The 21,048-nt window shown below is 42.8% G+C and overlaps 1 protein-coding gene across 1 annotated transcript in view; it reads right to left on the bottom strand.

The window, feature by feature from the left end:
* Window positions 1-20,478, bottom strand: part of ALKAL1 (ALK and LTK ligand 1) — a 35,167-nt gene extending 14,689 nt beyond the window's left edge. Inside the window, exon 1 of the mRNA XM_077351203.1 lies at window positions 19,502-20,478. Coding sequence (XP_077207318.1) covers window positions 19,502-19,901 — 400 coding nt within the window. The 5' untranslated portion in view covers window positions 19,902-20,478. The remainder of the gene's footprint in view (window positions 1-19,501) is intronic.
* Window positions 20,479-21,048: the final 570 nt, after the last annotated feature.

Below are 21,048 nucleotides of genomic sequence, written 5' to 3'. Positions count from 1 at the left end.
CCCCACCATTCTGCACCCTTGATTGCCTCACCCCCTTCCCTCAAACATGACTTACTTTTGTGAGGACATGGTATTACACAGCATTATACAGCACAAAATTAAGAACATTTCAGATTAGTTATGCAATCTCTAAATGTTTCCTGTATGTCTATTTGATTCATTTTATAGCACCCCCTGGAAAGCTTATTTTGTGGTTCCTCTCTAGCCAGCTGGATTCTGTTACAAAGCAACACACTTGGATAATGTCATGACAGTTACTCACAGAAGTTATGAAAATTTGTTAGAAGTCAATGGGGCATACCTACTTGTGATTATAAAGGATATTTTCCCTTTTGTAAAAAATGTGTGAAATACTATGTAAAATCATTTCCTACCCTTTACTATCTCTGCATTGGTTCACATTTTTCTACCATATTAAGTCAGTTATTTGCCTTCTGGCATATTAAATTAACATTCTCTCATCTTTGCAGTGCAGTTTTAAACCTTGACCCTACCAGCAGTAAAAAGGAAAAAGGTGGAATTACTTAACTAGACTTCTTTGATTGCCTGCCAGTTTCTTACACAATCTCTGCCCTACTTATGAATTAAATAGAGACTAAAATGCAAATAATGCATAATGAAGTCTTGAGCCACATAAGGTTTTTGCCACATAATGGCAGAAAAAAGTATTTTTATGGATAAATAGGTAATAACAAGCAACAATAGTTATAGCTAAGATATCATTTTTAAGTATCATGCTAACTGATGAGTTCCGTGTGTAGATAATTTGCCTGTGGCATGAAATAAGTTCTAAAAAATGTCAGAAACTATCAATAATGTGATATCTGAAAGAAAGCAACTCCATCTGAGAAGGCATTAGTTTAATAAAGGTATTCATTAGACTGAGGTCTCTGACAACTTTTGTCCTATTATTTATAGCTTTCATCATTGTCATACCGGAGCAAACCAATTGTAATTAAAAAGCTAAATTATAGTTTTATTTTGTGGTTGTCATGGCAATATCTCACTAGTGTACAACTAACAGAGATCCTGAAAGCTCTTAGCTTGGTCATTAGGCCAGTTGCATTTACATTCTTAGAACTTGCTCGCCAGCAGCACTGGGGTACATTAATATATTGAACTAGCAATAGAGCATCTTCTACATTGATTCTTCTTTCCTACATCAAGTTCCACATACGCAACATTCATGGATCTCTTAACCAGGAATTAGAGTTATACAGGCAGTCCCCCAGTGCTGGATTTGGAACACATATATACTGTCTAGTATACTGTGGAGGCAAACTGGATAAAAAAATACATACTCAATTCTTTAAACCCTACTAGTATTGAAAAATGTGGATGAAGATGTTTCTTCAGATACATTCTCCTGCACAAATAGGAATGTATCTACTAGATCCCAAATACGAATCTCTATATTTTAATAATTGATAAAGCACCTTACTAAGCATTTTTGCAAGCCCAGTCTGTGCTATTTTTTAAAAAGGGAAAACTTATAACTTATTCTCTTAAAAAGCACATAAAACAGGATGCTACCAATGTGGTTGAATAATGTATGTTAAAGCCGCACTTGTAGAAATGGGCTAAAACAACATTCCTATGTGGGAAGTACATAACTCTTGCAATTGTTTTTTTGTTTTTTTTTTAAATTATGGTCATCAGTGTAAACTTATAGGTCACATCACCATGAACATCTTGGCCCTATACTGGGTGTATCAAATCTGTGTACCTCAGTTCATAAAGTTCCCAATCTTCTAAGTAATAACATATGGTGGGTTTTATTTTACACCAATGCAATTTCTCTATCACAGATGTCTGGGTTCCCAACGGTAAATAAACGAATAATGTTCTAAACAAATGAGTGTGTTGTATTTAGGAGAGCTATCTGAATTCCACTTAGAAATTCCCTGTATAATTTCAGTGAATAAGTTCTATATTAAGGTATGTTAGCCAATACAAGGCTGGCAGTAGGGGAATGCCCAAATTATCCACCCATAAAGCATCCAAGAGCCTCTTGGGGCGCAGAGTGGTAAGGCAGCAGACATGCAGTCTGAAAGCTCTGCCCATGAGGCCGGGAGTTCAATCCCAGCAGCCTGCTCAAAGTTAACTCAGCCTTCCATCCTTCCGAAGTCGGTAAAATGAGTACCCAGCTTGCTGGGGGGTAAACGGTAATGACTGGGGAAGGCACTGGCAAACCACCCCATATTGAGTCTGCCATGAAAACGCTAGAGGGCATCACCCCAAGGGTCAGATATGACCCAGTGCTTGCACAGGGGATACCTTTACCTTTAAAGCATCCAGATGTTTAGGTAAGTTGTGGCATCACTGACCAGAGGTATGCATTTCAAAGCTAACAATCACACCATGAATTTCCAAATTCAGTGGTCAAATTTCATATCTAGAACCATACAACCCCAAATTCGATTTTTATTATACAAACCAGATATACCGTTCCAGAATAAAAAGGGATTTTGTAGAATTCCAATAGCATTACTGTTTTTCCTCTCATGATGGTTGGTCAGTTAACATCTGAAACATTATATTGCTGTTAAGCCAGTTTTAAAAGGCTTTTGACCAATATGAAGAATCATGTCATGTAAGATGACAAAGAGGCCATAAAACATGGTACACAGTGCTCTTATTCATATTGTATAACTCCAGCTCAAGCAGGATGTAAGATAAATCACCCCTGATTCTTCCACTCAAGGGTTATGTATATAGCAAGTATCTCGTTCCATCTTTCAGGTGTTATTGATTGGGCTCTGTGTAGACTACAGGTTACTTATAATCTCTTATTTCTTACCATTTTCAAGGACAAAGTGTGAAATGGGCTAATTGCTCTGTATGAGAACTTGTGGAGAGGGGGAATGTCAAGAGTGGTGAGGTAATAGAGGATTCTATCCAGAATGTGCTGATTAGTTCATTATCAGTGCCTGACCCAGGTGGGCCAAAACCTATATTACTAACCTTGGAATCTGGAGTCAAGCAAGTTAGCTCAGATTTTGTTGGAACAAGACCTCAACTATGTTTTGCCTGTTTGCAAATGGACAATACCATCAAGAGAATGCTTATGCCAAGGTCTGAGACTTCATGAATGTAAGAATGCGCCATCTAATTGCGTTGCATAGTTAAGCCAGCATTTCTTATTTTATGGAACTGCTTGCTGTTAAAATCTTATGTTGCCCATCTGAACTGATATTCTACAATTTGTTCTAATAAATTGTATGTATATTTTCGCAAAAGTCTGTTTCTTGCACACACTTGCCCTGAAAACCCACAGGATCCAGACTAGATCTTCGTAATAGATGGAATCCTGGAGTCTCATGGTAGGGTTTGGAGGGTACTTGCTCCAATACCCTTGCTGAAGATAAGTAGGTCTAGTTAGTACCTTGAGAGAGACTTCCTGGGAATTATCATGCATGCTGCCTTGTGCTCCCTAATGGAAGAAAAGTGAGACTAGTATGATACAAGGGAGGGTACAGTCTCCTCCTTACATAACCTATATGCAGTTGTATATTATTTCTCCTTTGGCTACATATTTTCCTTATTTCTCCTTATTGTAGTTTCCAAGGGAAAAAAGGATTATTAGTTACTGATGCACCACCAGGCAATAACAAAATAACTGTTGGAAACTTCATAATATACCACATACCACTGCATTTCAAGTACTCCAAATTTCATGACACTCCATTTATAAACAATCCCAGTAACTCAACTGTTCCCTATGGAAAATATCATCTAGCATGTCCTCTCTGGTTTTCACCACCTTTGAGAACTGCCAACCACAAAGAAAGCTGAAGTTGTCACTGACACAAGCATCCCTGCAGTTCTTAAATGCAAGAAATCTGGACTGGCAACACAAGACTAATGAGCTACATGTGGCCCCTAGGGCAAATGTGTAGATCTCACTCTACCCTATAACTTTCAGATCTTATTTTCTTTGAAGTCAATTCCTAGTATTTTTGATTGCAGAAAAAAGCCAGAAAATGTGATAGCTATATATTTGAGAAGCCTTCAACCAGAAGTCACAAGACAATCTCAGCTCAAATTACTCCTATGTTGCCCTTAGAATTTCAAGTGACTTTAGCTGTTTTGTTTTCCATAGTTAGTATCAATATCCATCTGGAAAGAAATAACCTGACAGAACTCCCACCATGACGTACATTGCTTCCTACAATGAAATGGTACACAAAACATAGTGTGGAATCATTGAATCTATCAAAGGAAGGCGTTAATGGTTGTGGATGTTTCCAAAAATCCCTTCAGCAGTCCCTTCTGACCTGAAGACAGCTGATTCTTAGGTAGTGGGTCTGAAAATAATGAGAGGACAGTGGATAAAATCTCCCTTCAGCCTAGAGACATTGTAATTTGTGTTGCAAATTAATTTGTCAGGTAAACTTACATTATTTGATGGGAAGTGACTATGGTGATCTGATCCTGGGATCACTTTGCTGTTTGGGCAAACATCATAAAGACCTCCTGAGTTGGTTAGCAGCTGTGCAATAGCTTTTATTTATTTATTTGTTTGTTTATTATTTATTTATTTAGCTACTAGGTGTGTTATTTGCTTTTCCTTTAGGCATGATTTATAGATGTAGCAGCCACAAAATGATAGGGAGAGAGTGGAAAGAGGGTAAAAAAAAACATCTCCGGTGTTAAAACAGCCATTGGGAAAATGCAAATCCCAAGTAGATTCCCACATGCACGTGGGCAGTATTTGATGCAGATATGCAGCCGCCCAATGAACTCTGACAAAAAAATTCAGCAAACAATCCAAATTATGGTTAATCTTCTGTTTACTTACAACTGGTGATTACAACATGATCAATATTCTGCCTCCTGTACCACCGGAGCTGACACTTATCTTTTAAAAAAATGTTTCTCTGGCTGGGCAGTTCCTTTTATTTCTCCTGTATTTTGCTTTCTGTCCCACCCAATTGTTTAAAGAAATAGAGATATGTTAAACTGAGAAGGTCGGGAAGGTATTGGGTTTAGGATTTAGAAGTTGAACAGGCATCAGGAATGCAGTTACTTTATATAAACAATACACTGGCTGATTCCGCACAGGTGGAAAAGGACAGGGCGACATCAGTATGGACATGGGGCTAATCCCCATGTCCACATGATGTCACCAACAGGCTTCTGATCTCCTGGGCCTGGTGCAGATTGGGCCCCAGAATCCCCATGCTAAGGGAATGCAGATTCTTTCACGTTTTCTTTTGGAGCTCGCGGGGCCAAAAGGGCCTGTCCCCGTGGCAGACCCATCCTCCCCACACTACAGAGGCCTGCAAAACATGCCCTGGCCAGCTTCATGGTATTTCACTGTGGGGTGGACCAGACCAGGGCTTTAAAAAAAATTTCAGCAAAATTGTATAAACCCCGCTCGCCCCTCTGCCCAGCGGAGCCTTCCTGTCACCACTGTTTTTCCCAGGGGGACACATTTCAGCGCCAGAGAAGATCCGACTGCAGAGCATGCAGTTCTGTAGCAACGCACTAGTGGCAGACTGGAGTGGCACTGCTGGTTGTAGAATTGGCCATAGTTTGTCAAAATCAAGTAGCTGTTTTGTTATACAAGTCTTTTAAGACTGTGGAGAGAAATCTCTGATAGTCAATGCTTAAATAAGCAAGCATTAGCTTCTCTATTTAAAGTATGTGAAGGCAGAAACATTCATACAAGTTCCAGTTTTCCTTCTTAACCACTAGACAGGGATCAGCACCTTTTTCTGAAAGCTATTTCCCTCAGGGAAGGGCTACTCATCTCATTTCCCTAATTCAGGATCTTCCTCGATCTTCTCACTTGGCTTAATTCTTCCTAGAGAACCAGCTGGATAAAGTAGTTAAGAGTATCAGCTTCTGATCTGGGGAAGTGGGTTTGATTCTCCACTCCTTTACTTGTAGCTAGCTAGATGACCTTCGGACAGTCACAGTTCTCTCAGAGCTCTCTCAGCCTCAGCTATATCACAGGGTGTCTGTTGTGGAAAGAGGCAATTGTAAGCTGCTTTGAAACTACTTCAGGTAGTAAAAGCAGGATACAAAACAGTTCTTCACATTCTTCTCTGCCACTCTTAAATGACACTCACAACTATAGATTTCTATTTGAATCCACTGTCACACAAAGTTCTCAGACCAGGTTAATGCATTAACCATTTACTGGTCATATACTTTTAAATTAATGTAAATTCATAATAGCAAATCTCTTTCACTATGCCTCAAAAGTTTCTCACAATTCAAATGAATACTACTACCAACAATCTTGCATCTACACAATGGCAACCATTTGGCAATGGTTGAATAGCTACTACTGACCACAATTGCTTAATCATGATGTTGCTACATCTCTTCTAAAAACATAGCTTGCATTACTTCTGGGCCTGAGCATTCTTCCATCTTCCCCTTGTTCCCACCTATCAAAATCGGCCATTTTCTTTTTGGTGTGTGTTTGATATTTTCTAAAAGTCCATAACTCTACAGCTTACAAAGTCTTGGCCAATTTAAACTTCCTAGCTCCCCTAACATACTGGACATGAAGATGACCATTTATGGTTAATATATTCCACACCAGGAATTTCCTCTGACTCACTGTTTGTCTGGGGGCAGGGCAAATTTCTATGACAACAGTGCCATCCTAGGGCCATCCCAGGCCTAGCCTACTCAGGCCTTCATCTGCCCCACAGCAAGGGAATGTGGATAAAACCACATTCCCTTTTTTGCCCTGGGTGTCAATGAGGCCTTTGTCAGGCCAGAGTCATCCAGAAGGGACAAGTTGGGCCGTCCTGGCCCAGCCTTGGTACAGCATCCTGAGAGGAACAAATAAATGCCCCAGACAATCCCATCGCACTGTGCAGCATGGTGGAGCCATCTGGGGCATTTATTTTAAGAACGTGGTATTGCACGTGGTAGTACACAATACTACATTCTTAAACAAACAAACAAAAAAAAGGCCCACATTGCCCCAGAGCATGGCAGAACCTCGCTGCCACAGCTGCCATGTGGGAGCACAAATCCAGGGTAGAGAAGGTGCAATGGGCCAAATACTCCCCTATGCGAGAGCAGGAAGAGGTGGGACAACCTGTCCCAGCTCAAATTTCAGGCAGCAGTCAGATGCCGAGCCTCCCATGTGGTAAAGATTCAGGAGACGACTCAGATTAGCTACAAACCCAAGAGAATAAACCTGGACAGGTCTAAGTAGGATTATTAAGCCTATTAGATGAGACTTACTCCCAGGAAAGTGTTTTTCACTCCTCAACTTAAGCCTGTCAAATTTTTTTCTGACCCTCTTTCTTCAATGCCCTGTTTTCTTCAGTTACTGTTCACTAGCTACCACTTGGGACCAGCATGGTTTGAATTGGCCTTTTCAATTTTCTTTCAAGAGTACATTTGTCTCCTATCTATAGCCAGAAGATGTTATAAATTCACACTATAATAGACACCTGTAACCAGGGGGAGCATAATGTGAATTGGATTTGAATCTTAGGTGAGCATAGTTCTGAATTTGTTGATATTCAATTCAAATCATCAAAGTCCTATAATTAATTTACTCGTAAAGAAGATTGTCACTAGTTTCAGTCTCATTTTACGTTTGGAATAAAAATTCCTATTGACTTCATTGTGCTCAGCATCACAACCATTGCAAGTGCAACATGTTTTGCAAGAGGCCCACAAAAGAATTGCATTAGGCATTTGTGCAGTGACAACATATCTTCATTTACAGTCATTTGTATAACACAAAAGAAAAACTTCTAACATTATTTTAACATGGAAGAAACAAAAGCATGTTTTCTTAGAAATTTAAGCCAGTGAGCATAAAAACAAAGAATTGAATTGCAGCATAAATGTATTGTTTAAAGCGGCAATAAGGACTTATTGAGATGAACAGTGAATGCAGCCCTCAAATAAAAATTAGCATTTGCAAAAATTAGCATTTCCTTTCAAAAATAACATGATGTCCAGTCTGCACATTACAAATGAGTGGAGGGAATACCACCTTGCTGAAGTATAGTTCTATTCACATTTCCTTTTAAAAAATCAATCTGATTTTTTAAATCCATTTGTTTCATTTAATTCTTACTGGCTTCCTGAAGCATTGTTGTATTCTGCTCCTTTTGCATGATCAGTAATCATTTCTTGGATCCTTACTACAATAGAGCCCCTAGTGTTTCCATTCACATGCATAAATTTTCTTAATGGAGAGAACAGATGTTTCTGTTTCACATTTTTACTAACTGACCATGTTGCTAACCAATTTTGCTCTCCAGGAAAGTACACCAAATAGGAGTTCATATTTACATATTCATCAGCGCTTCTCTCATAAGTTGCTTTGTAGTTGTATTTTTATAAACTGAAAGTGACAAGTATTAACAGCTTTTGAAAGCGTAATTCTGCTTAGCATGTCACTATTACAGTTTCTCCACTTACAGAATTAGATACATAAGAATCATATCAGAAAGAAGCCTATACTAGAACTTTCTGCCAGTTATATGCTATGCATATAGGCCACATACCCCAGATAATGGTGACGGCCAAGATTAGTGGTTTCCACCATTTCCAGTCCTAACATCAGCCTTTTTTCCCTTGGTTACCTCAGCATACAAACTGGGGAAGGTGCTGACAGCAAATGGGCTGTCAACCACACCCATTATCATCAGCCTACATTGCATCAAGACCTGTGCAACCAGCAAATAAAGTTGTGGCATGTTTCTTCCCAACACATTATATGTGTTATCCTTCGCCCCCACTCCCTCTCGGCTGGTCTCCACTCCAGACAGAGTGACTTTGTCTGACCTTGTAATAGTTTAGCTCTGATTCCATCTGATGATTATCTATTCTTTTGGTCTGCTGCCATCCTCTATTTAACCAGATTCATATGCTTCAAGGCAGAGATTATTCATTCTTACTAATTTGTTATAATAAGCTAGAGGGGATTAATATTGATTTTCTTTCAGCAATTTGGTTACAGGCATAGTCCAAAAATAGACTCACTCAGATATAGATAGAGAATATTCAGTAACCTGTTTTCTTATACAGATCTATTCTGGTAATTCTCTTCTGTCCATTATGTGTTTCCCTGTATACTGAATTAATTATTACATACATACTGAGCTCACTTTGTCCATGTTCTTCCGCACAGGAAGATTTTCCTCATCTATCTAAATAACGTGCAATACTCCCATGAAGTCTGTTGAATTTTACTAGATTAACTACTGACATCGAGGACTGTAATAATTTCTCTCTTGCCAAATTTATTTGTGATTTCTTCCACAATAGGCAATTAAAGATGTTATCCTGGAATAGTTAGCTCATATCTCTTGATCTAGAAATATTCTTAGCTGATTTCCACTAAGCGGGTCCATGTCAGCCATTGGACTGACTTGCTCTGTAGATGCATTTAGTTTAACTACTCAGTTTTCTATTTGATTCAGTTTCTTTTGAACAATTTCTCTTAGTAACAATGGAGCCTAGGTGCATGAATTACAGGTGGCACCTGTGAATTTCTGTTTATGGATTATTTGATAGAAATGTCAGACTTTGAATGACATTTTTGTAATCTAGAAGTCCAGCGGCTTCTTGAAGATTAATAACATTTATTCCAATATGAGGTATTGTGAGATAAGACTCACAAAACCTCATGCTGAAATAAATGTTTATAGTCTAAGATTATCCTTCTGGAATATTTTTGTCATCTATCTTCAGATTTCATTGATGGTCTGGGCTTCATTTGCTGAAAGTAACTATATGAAATTTGCTTTAGTTACACCTTTTAGAGCCAGTAGTCTGTACATCAAACCTACTGCCTGAAATTAAACCTGAACTAATTGGTGGGTATACCATGGTAAAACAACAACAACAACAACAACAACAACAAGAGGGATGCATTTATTTCACTTTTAAGTGCCAACTATAGTTGAACACATCAGATGATAAAAATTATCTATTTGTCTCACATGTGCCTCTTCGGTTTTTACAGAACTGGGATGTTTGCCAATGAAGTGATAGGATGTCATTCCTGCAGGTCAACAACTGGCACAGTTTATTATAAAACTAGAGAAAATGAATTAGCCTTTGGTAAGAGTAACAAGAATTCAAAGCTCCTCAACTATATACTACTGAAGTATGTGAACTCAAGAAAAACAACCACTGCTGAAGTTCAAGCATTAAAGAATGTGAATAGTATGCTGCTGTTCTAAAACATGTGATATCTTCTGTGAAACTTAAATGGCCACTGAAGCATTTTCATATTTAAATTAATAGCCCCGACAATGTAGAAGTTACAGGGGAATAACTACAGATTCTTAAAATTAGAAGTGTGTACATACTATAATCTATTTTCCAGAATATAACTTTTAATTATGGGCCCCTACACTAGACCTAAACCCATTCTTATTCTTCCAAACTCTCCCCCTACTTTTAAAAAGGAGAGATGTTAAGGGGGTCCATCTTGGGGAAGGACGTTTAAACAGAGGAAAGTTCCAAATAGCAGCCTAGCTTCCTGGTACATTAATCTTCCTGAAGTTCCACAACATGACTTCCAAGCATTAAAAAAAAGATGCTTTTGTGGACTTCAAAACTAAAATGATGCTTAGAAATAACTATCTCCCTTTCATCCTTAGTTACTTGTGTGTTTTCACTTTCCAGGTCAGGCATGTGAAGAAGTCTTGGTTGTGAACTTAGGAACTCCAATGATTTATTACTGTCCTTGGGGACAGAAACTGTTCCTGGACTGGAAAACCATATAGGTTTTATATATATTGTAGGTCCTGCGATCCTACAAAAAACACTACTATAATCATTAAAGTTGGAAAATACCATAAATAAGGCATCAGAAATATTCAAAAAAGCACAGAAACTCTAAAAAGTATAAAAGCAATGCTAACACTAGTTGAGAATACCTGTTCATTATAGAATTATTCCCATAGTGGATGCTTGGAGAAAGAAGATATACTTTCCAAAGTGGTTTGGAGTGAATAGGCAATTCCTGTTTTCTCCATCCTAAAAATGTGAGAGAATGTTACTCTGTGGAAACTGAAGGTTTAGCAAAAACCCTGCTTTGAAGATAGAAAGGTATCCTTTACCAAAAACTGATTGCATATATGCAACCTTGACAAAAGGGAAACAAATCAGCAAGCTTGATTTGTCATATGTCTACTTGCAGATGAAACTAGAGAATTGTAATGCATAATCAATACTTCAAAAGGTCTATACTGGTACAACAGACTAGTACTGCATCAGCTCTACCTATCCAGCAAAGCACAATAGAGCGTTTTGCAAGGTATTCCAGTGCTATCTGGATGGCATTATCATGGCACAGGAAGCATCTGAAAATCTTGAAAAAAACACCAGAAAGCTTAGAAGAATATACAGAATAACTATGCAAAAAATAGCTTTTTTAGAAGGCTTACATAAGTGTCCAAAATAAATTAGGGCAATCTTGGAAACCGCATATTTTTAGGACATGACACACCCTAGACAATTTTTAGAGTTTGTTATCTAAAAGTTTGGCCAGTATACTGCATTCACTGAACTGTTATAGAAGAGTCAAAAGTAGGTGTGGTCACATGCCTGTGAGGAAGCTTTCTTAAATGCCAAGAAATTGATCACATCTGATAATGTGCACACACATTTTAGTCCATCCTTGCCTATTAATCTAGCATGTGATCCCTGATTTTATGGAACAAGCAGCAGTAATACATTATGCCTGACTGACACAAAAGACCAATGGTATCTGTCTCCAGATCTGTCAGTAGCAGAATGTAATTATGCATAAATAGAAAAGGAGACCTGAAGTCTAGTTTTGAGTGCAAAGAAATTAAATCAGTATCAGTTTGGAAGAAAATTCTCTGTTATCACTCACCACCGGTCTCTAGTTTCTTTCCTGAAACCACAGAGAGGAATTTCTTTAACAGCCACAGCTTGACTGCAACACTGAGCTTTCTATCTCAGCATGCTAGATGTATGATACTGACTGAGTGCAAGAGAATCATAACACATGCAAATGCAGACAGCCTTTTACATATCCCAGTAGCTTCTGGAAAGTAGCCTGAGAGAGGCTAATCTTTTAAACACTTTTAAACAGAGGCTGGATAACCATCTACCTGTCCTCTGAACACTTGGCCACAGTGATCCATGCAACGGTCACTTCCAAATTAGATTTCTGTAACTCGCTGTACACAGGCCTGCCCAGGCTCTGATCCGTAAATTGCAACTGGTACAAAACGCAGCTGCAAGGATCCTTACTAAAACACCATGGAGGGCCCACATTCAGCTGGTACTTCATCATCTGCACTGGTTACCAGTTTGCTCCCGAATCAAGTTCAAGGTATTGGTATTTACCTTCAAGGCTATATGCGACCTGGGTCCTACTTATATGGAGTTTTATTTTATTGTTTTATTTTGTGTGAACTGCTGTGAAACCACTGGATGAGCGGCGGTATATGAATGAATGAATATTATTATTATTATTATTATTATTATTATTATTATTATTATTATTATTAATTTAATTTCAAGCCCACCACTCCCAAGAAGGCTCGTGGCGGGTTACAACATACATTAAAAACCCCAATAAAACCATCCCTAAACACCAAAAATCTACTCACTGAAATAGATAGTCAATGCACAAGATGTTCAGAAGCAACGGAAACTCCATATAACTAACCCACTATCACCCACAGGGGGGAAAAAAGGGGTATCTGACCATTAACCCACCATTAGAGTAACCCAGGGGTGTGTGTCCAGCTCTTCCTTAGCACGCTGGTCTCAACAATGAATGAATGAATGAATGAATGAATGAATGAATGAATGAATGAATGAATGAATGAATGAATGAATGAATGAATGAATGAATGAATGAATGAAGTATAATGAGGACCATCCCAGTCATCATATTGCCTAAATTGTGCCCTAAAATTGTAGAAGAGGGATATGGTGGGAAATTCAGCTTATTTTGGGTTGGCAAATCCAGCTGCCAGTCAGAGGAGTCAGCAACAGCAACAGCCAGTAATTTGAGAACTGCACTTTAAAAAACATCATTTTGGGTGGTGCTATTTGGCTCCACGGCCATGCCTCAGGTGTCAAGTGCAATCAGGGTAGTCTGGAGTCAGCTGCAGGTGGGCTGGGCAACAGTCTCCATCTCAGTGGCTATGTCCCCTGGGGTCATGTGGCAATGCAAAGGCTTACAGGGGAGGTTTCCATGAGGGGGGGGCAGCAGGCAGGGACGTTCAGAAGGGGTGCCAGTGGAGGCCAGGGCCATGCAGGCCAGGGAACAACTGTGGCTCCTTTGGCTAACAACTTGAAATCAGAGGCAAGACTGCAGAAAGGAGGAAGGCAACGTAGAGAGAGGTGGGGTTAAAATAACCTCTCCTGGGATACAGAGGGAGAGAAGCTGGGGAATCTGGAAAGGGATAAAAGGAAGGGAGCCACAGAAGGTTTTTATCCCTCTCTGACTCTAGCTGGCTCCACCCATGTGCTTCCATCCCATCTCCCTCTTCTTGGTTCCTTTCAATGTGGGATGGGCATATCCCACTTGCTGCTTCCAAGTGCCTGGTTATACCTCCTGGTACCAGCCTGCAGCTGTAGGTCCCAGCTACAGCTGTGTCCAAGACACTTTCACCAATGGCGACTGGCTCACCTGTTCCTCTTCAGCTTGCTCAGTAGCCAGTTCCTGGAGCCATGGCTGGGCAGCTTTCGATGGAGTCTTCTACTTGACTTCCTTCTCTGCTCACTCTTTGTTGGACTGCCCACTAGCTGTTCTGATATCCCACCCCCTTGCTGTGGGGTCACTGTTAACCTCAGGTACTCCTGCTATTTCACAGGGCCAGGTGAGCATGCTGTTGGGCCCCACCAAGTAAGAATGGGGCTGGGAACTTGGATGCTAACACTGGGATGCCACCAGCATTTTAAAGCCTAAAGCATGCAATTAAAAATGCCAGAAGGGGACTGGGCCCAAAGCAAAGTGAAATGAGATGCACTTGGTCTTCTTCCACACCACTTCAAGTGCCAGAACAGCCATGGGAGTTTGCTGTTTGGGCACATTAAAAGATATGCAAAACATCTTGTCCTGCCACATTTTGGGTCTGATCAGTGAGGAACTGTGTAGTTTACAAATTCATTGTTACATTATTGTACTCTTTTCTATGTTTATGCAATTGGTTATACACAATATTGTTACTATTTCTCTACAGGGGTTGCTTTATCAATCCATTACTTCTATCACATAGTAGCTCCCCAATACTGATGACAAAACTGCTTATATATCTGGCCTAAATGTGGATTTACAGTGACATTCAAAGAGGCCCCATATATGTAAGGGGTACTAGGCACTACAGCATTAAGAAAAGTAAAGCCTAGCCACACAGCAGGGGGTTTATCTGCATTGAACCCATACACAGGGATATCAGCATATCAGGGCAGTTGAACAGCAGTGAGGATAATATGTCAGATAATCTTTCCTTCTAATTCCTTCACAGCCACAGTTCGTAACAGATTTAGGACTAGAGTTACCAATGATGTGGGGCAGAAAATTTTGCAATGCTGTATTTTTCCATGGAAAATTTTCCACCCCACATACGTAAATAAATTCTGTTTATTTATAATTGTCATAGTGGTTGTGCTACAAATTTTATGGGCTAAACTAGGGGCCAAGCCTGTTGCATTCAGGAATACAAGGGGCGCTAGATTGGGGGAGTGGAGTGGAAGAACTCTGCAGATGACCTCCCCCTCCCCCCGTGACGTGGAAAGGCTGCAGGCAGCTGTTATGGAACCCAATGGCAGGGGCATCTCTCAAGAGGCAGAGATCTGCAGACTCCAAGCCTCAGAGGGAAGTGGAAGGAGAAGGGGTGGTCAGATGTGGGGGACGGAAGGCAATTAACTGGCCACTGGACAGACAGGCAAGCCAGTTGGAGGAGGAGGCAGGGGCGGGACAGCCACCCTGAGTGGGTGTTAAGCACTGAGTGGCCATGAGACATGTTCCTCTTTCTAGGCCTTACCAGAAATGTATTATGTAGAACAATATGGGCTAACTCCAGTGCATATACATGGTCCAGATTCATACATGATGTGATTACCAATATTACTAACATTTGCTACTATCATTTCAATATTTAAATTATTCATTTAGATTTTAATCAGAAACATATCCAGTTCCTAGAAAACTCACATCACTGCAAGTAGCCAAAAGTGAAATTCCAAGACAAACTTTGTGATGACACACAAGCATTAATGATCTCCTAATGCTTCAGTTAAGGCTCTTTTAGTCATATATTGATAGTAATGCCCATGCAAATCTAAAAATCCACAGGGAGGCACTCTCAGCTAGGGTATGCATTTTTACCAATGTGAGGGCATGGGGGAAAAACACACACACACAAAAGGAATTCTAAAACCTTTAACAAAGTAGCCAGACATTGCAGACATTGTATTAGGAAAAGCTGACATTTTAAGCTATCTATATGTCACACAAAAGGCAGTCAATATGTCAAGTGGAACAGGAAACACTGGAAGGATGAGGAAAGCTGGTTGACTTGAATACAGGTGAACAGCAAAGGGAATGGGGGGGAAAGGATTCCTCTCCACACATGAATGCAGTCCTATATGCCACAAAAACTTTTAAAAAAGAATTATGAGATCATGAGATTAATTAAAGGCCATATTTAATCCATAAATCAATTCTATGAAATTAGGAGCTTGTAAAGCTGCGGTTCTCAACCGCTGTAACGCTGCATCCCCAACTGTGGTGGTGGCGGGGGCATCGCACACACACAAGCGCACAACAATCTGGAGTGGGGTGGAGGTGGCCCTGGCTCTGCCGCCACCGCCACCCTGTCCTGGTGACCCCGCTGAAGGGGCCAGGCGACCCCACTTGGGTTCGGGACCCAAGGTTGAGAACCACTGCTATAAAGATTCATAAATTAGCAAGAACATTAGCTTCTGTCATTTGCTAGCACTGGGATCGTAATTTGTCCTGCCATATACTAAAAGCCACTTGGGAGGGTCAATTTAAATCAGGGAATTAACATGAGAGGAAAGGTTTGAACACCCTTTTCTTAGTACTACTGCTGTGATCATATCTGGAGGACATCTGTACCTTTTCTGAAATTTTAAATTACAAGTATTTTTGCCCTTTTGAAACCAGAAATCCTTTATGGAAGGTAGACGGTTGTTTTATAATGTGTTGTTTAATATATATTAAAAACTACAACAAACTTCATATAAACATTCATGCTATCTTTCCATTAGTGAGTTGTTTAGAGTGGAATTTGGTCACTTTTGAAAGGTGGAATCAGGACACTGTGCCATAGAGAACTTTGGCTTATATAGATGTTTAGCACATCTAAAGCACAAATTGCACAGAAGGTATTCCATGCATTTTAGCAGGCTGACAAGGAATAAAGGGAAAGTATATATACACAATAAGAAACAGCTATGGACTGACAATTGTTCTAATATGAATACATTCTAAAGTGAACTCCATTGTCAGCAGAGTCAAGCAAAGAATACATATGAGCTATTTCCTCAATGTTTCTATTTTTAAAATCTTGTTTGCTCATGAAAGGACACAGATTGCCACAATGTACTCAATTTTGCATATAGACAAAGAACTCTGAAAAGCTCAATGGTCTAATGAATTACTCTACATCACACCTAATTACTGTAATTCAGAACTCAGGATACCAGCCAGAATCCACTATGCACAAAAAAGTAAACTATTTTAACACAACTGTTATCAATTGTAATAATTCACACAGTTCTCAAATCTCTTCAATGCCATGTTAATTCAGCTGAATGGGCTAAAACTTTTGTTTAGAAGTTACGTAAGAAAAGGGAGAGCAAGAATCAAAGTCATGCAGAGCAGATACAATTCAAATTACATTTTGTCTATGTAGGTTTAAAAAAGAAGCCTTGAAATACAAATGTCTACATTAATACTCCTAACTACTATTTGACTTGTTCTCTGGAAATTAGTAGCTGCATCTGCCACCACCCAGAGCAGAAGGTATAATCAACATGTTCCCCTTTGGCACAGGATAAACTAGCACAAAAACTAGTACACCAGGGCAAGTGCTGTCCATAATGTAGTAGACCATATGCCTTAATAATGATGCACCTGACAGAAACCTGATCCCCCAATGTAAACTGAACCGACTTGCACATAGATTCAGCTCCTGTGAAAAAAACAGGTGTTATTGTAGAGCAGTGGCCCCCAACCTTTTTAACACAGGGGACTGGTCAACGCTTGACAATTTTACTGAGGCCTGGGTGGGTAGTCTTTTGCCGAGGGATGTCGCTGCCACCACCTGAGCCCCTGCTTCACTTGCTTTCCTGCCGGCGCCCCTGACTTCCTGCCGCCTGCTGGGGGGTGCTGCCAACAGCATCTGCACAGTGCCACGCTGAGGGGGAGCCCAGCCATGGCGGCCGCTGGAGAGCACCAAAGGTGAGCTGGTGGCAGAGTGGCAGGGCAGCCCCCGTGGCAGCACTTGAGGAGGAGGATGAGGAGGAGCCTCGTCTCTGTACCAACTGATCCATGGACCTGTACCAGTCTCAGGACCGGGGGTTGGGGACCACTGTTGTAGAGTAGTACTCAAAGAAAGACATCCCTAAGCACCACTGAAATCAACAGGAATCAAGCAGAGACTGTTTCCTCCCACTTAAACATGATTTAAACATGAACCTAACTTTGAGCTTCTTTTATCTGAGACCCACCACTCACTCCCCTTCAGTCCCACTACTTCTCTGTACATCATTAATTAATCCAGTTCAAGTAACAAGGCAAACAATACTACTCCCCCCCTTTCAAGCCCCCTCTATAGGTTCATAGAACAGAGGGCAAAGGTCAACAAATGCCATCTCTAGATATCAATTACCTCAATGCATACTGTTTAAAGCAGGGTTAGTCAAGCTGCGGCCCTCCAAATGTCCATGGACTACAATTCCCATGAGCCCCTGCCAGCGTTCACTGGCCAGGGCTCATGGGAACTGTAGCCCATGGACATGTGGAGGGCTCCAGTTTGACTACCCCCGGTTTAAAAGCCAACATATTGAGCTAGATACAAATGGGTAACTGTGTTGGTCTGAAGTAGCACAATAGAATCAGAGTCCAGTAGCACCTTTAAGACCAACAAAGATTTATTCAGGGCATGAGTTTTCAAGTGCAAGCACTCTTCCTCACACTATGATCTTCTTACATGACAGGGAATATATAACAAAAAACTTTTGTTATATATTCCCTGTCATGTAAGAAGATCATAGTCTGACGAAAAGTGCTTGCACTCAAAAGCTCACGCCCTTAACATGCTGACCTGTAATTCTAAAATTCATTTGTCCTTTAACAGTTATTTCCTACAGCTGTTTGTAAAAGATTATCCCATTCATTAAAAGATTAAAAAATAACAAGAGTATCCAGCATGGTTGGGGACAAGCAGTTCCTCTCTAGACTAGTGACTGATGCTTTTTTTTCTTTACAGATGTGCTTTACAGAAGCAAATGAAGGTAATGTCTACATTTTCAAGTCTCTAAAATGGGTGAGATGACTCCTTCCCCTTCCCTTATAAATCAAGAACTGAAATCACCCCCACAAATTCATGTAAGGCAGAGCGATACCCCGTCAAGCTGGGCAGCTCCAATATTCCTTTGATCTCTGTTTGCAAGAGGGTTTCTTGAATGTCTGTCTGCCACTTCAACTGAAGATTCTCTCAGGACTCTTTCTACATGCCTGCTTGTGTGTGGGGGGGGGAGGGGGAAATCACAGCCTGGGCTGGTGATTTGAAGCTCTTAGGCTTACTTAGAGGCCACATAAGCACTCGAGGACCTGAAAGTCAATGGAGCTTGTTTATCAGAGGACTTTAAGAAGCAGGCAGGGAGAGTTCTGCTCTGCTCCTCGTCAAAACCGCCCTCCGCCTCTAGACACAACAAAGCGAGGCTACCCAGAGCTGCCAGTGAAGGCGGCTTGTCGGTTTCATCACCCCCACGAGGCGCGGGGCGCACAGCTGAAGGAGCGCTGCAAGCCAAACTTCGGCGCAACAGGTTGAGAACTTCTCTGCCTCGCGGAGAGCTCAAGCGTGCGGGCGCGAGAAATGAAGCTTAGCTGAGAGGAAGCCGCTAGGGACTGTGATCCGACCTAAGACCACGTTTTGGGGAAGTATGTGAATAAAATGTGGCTTCCGTCTGAGTAGACGTCAAGGGTTTTCGCTAGGCAACCAGCAGAACTAGCTCCCAAGTCAGTCGCTTAGGAGAGTAGCCTGATACTGCCAGCCGGTCGTGGAATAAAAGTAAAGCGAAGTTCGTCAGCAGTCCCGAGACCAAACCACTGCTGGCGGGGATGAGCCGAGCGCGGGTGGGCAGGGGCGATGCGGATGAGGGTCCGGAGAGAAGCCCCCGTCATCTCAAGGGGCACCGCGGCTGAAGCCTCCCGCCCTCCCCGCCAGTATGTCCGTTCTGCTCGAGTCTTCAGACTCTTGGCCCATGGGCAGAGGCACTCCTGCTCCTCCCACGAAGAGAGATCTCGCCCTCTTACCTACGTGCCGGGAAACGGAGAAGAGCCTGGCGGGCTGCCCGGCCACTCGCTCCCTGGACGAAGAGGCAGACGAGAACGCCAGCCCACGGGGTTCGGGGTCCACAGCCGGCGCCGGGTATAGGGCGCTGCTGCCCCTGTAGCGCCGGGCGATGACTCGGTCGACCCCTAGGGGGGGCGGAAGGGCCTGGTGGCTGCCGCCGCCGCCGTCCCCGAGAGCCTTGAGCAGGAGCTCGAGCAGCGTCTTCCTGTCCCCCGCCGGCGCCTGGAGGTCCCGGGGCCGGCTCCTTGCAGCGCTGCTGCTGCTGCCCTCGACCGCCGGCGCGGGGGTCAGGACGGCAGAGAAGAGCAGGGCAACGAGGAGGGCCGGCAGCGCGGGGCGACATCTCCTGGCCTCTGGCATCTCTCGGCCGCCTCCTGGGAGGAGAGAGAAACAGAGAGAGAGACGTCGGCGGCGCCCGGTGGGTTAGCTCCTACTCGTGCTCCCGCCTGCGCCTGGCGCTCTCCTCATGCTGGGGCGGCCGCCTGCCCCGCACGCTGGGGGCCAGCCGGAGAGGGGGGCACAGCTCGAGGCCGGTTTTGGCGCCCGCCACGCGATTGGCTGAGCTCGCGGCGGCAAAGGCACGTGGCGCGGCCAGACGGTGGCTAGGGTGGCCGCCCGGGGTCAGGCAAACTAGAGCCGCCTCGTGCGAAGGGTCGCGGGCGCTCACTCCAGTTGCCCGTCCGGCTGGTCTCTGGGGCGGAGGGAGGTGCTCCCTTTGAGCGGTCCGGGGATGGCCACCCCGCCCACCGGCCCGCCGCTTCCCTCTCAGCCCCCCTGCAGGCGCATTTATAGACACGGATTAGGGGGAAAGGGTATTAAGCAGGCGAGGCATATTGCGAGCCAGGGGCTTTGTGGGGGATTTGCCGAGCCGGCTTTCCCCGGCGCTCCTCCGCGTCGAAAGCGGCCGACGCTGGACACGCTCTAACTCTGAGCCGGACACCAGCAGTCCGCGGGGCGGAGCGTTTCCTCGCGCTCTCCCGAGGGCGGGTTCCTTTGGCCTCGCCGGTCTCTGCTCCGCCTGGCCCAGGAGGGAGCCTGGCCACAGGGGCTCTTGCGCCTTCGAGCATCCCTGGAAACCCCCCCCCCCGCCCCCATATAATGACTCGAGTCCGGTCGGTTACGACTTGTCTTCGGGGTGCTCTTTTACACAATCTGCCACCTACTATTAATCATCGCTTTTCAAGTTAACTCTTTAACCCAGACAATCACCGCTTATTCTCAGAATTGCAGCCAGAGCAAAACCTGCCTTCCCCACTCTCCGTGGGGTTAACGCTCTCGCCCCGGAAAGTGCCGTCCTTTTCTTCTCCTCCTCCTCCATTCTTTTGCATGGGTCCCGAGGACAGCCGCGTCGGTTGGAAGGAGCCCTCTCGGGGAAAGCACTTTGCACACCAACCAGGGTGAGCTGAGCCTCCCGACCCAATCCCGCCAGCCCACGGAGCACATCGCACAAGCACACTTAAATGGGAAAGAGCATTCATCCAGCTGTTTACAAAACCACTTTAATGTA

The sequence above is a fragment of the Paroedura picta genome, chromosome 9 (genome assembly GCF_049243985.1).
Source record: "Paroedura picta isolate Pp20150507F chromosome 9, Ppicta_v3.0, whole genome shotgun sequence".
Classification (NCBI taxonomy): Eukaryota; Metazoa; Chordata; class Lepidosauria; order Squamata; family Gekkonidae; genus Paroedura; species Paroedura picta.
The sequence above is the reverse complement of the archived record's forward strand: the minus strand, read 5'-3'. Positions and strand labels throughout refer to the sequence as shown.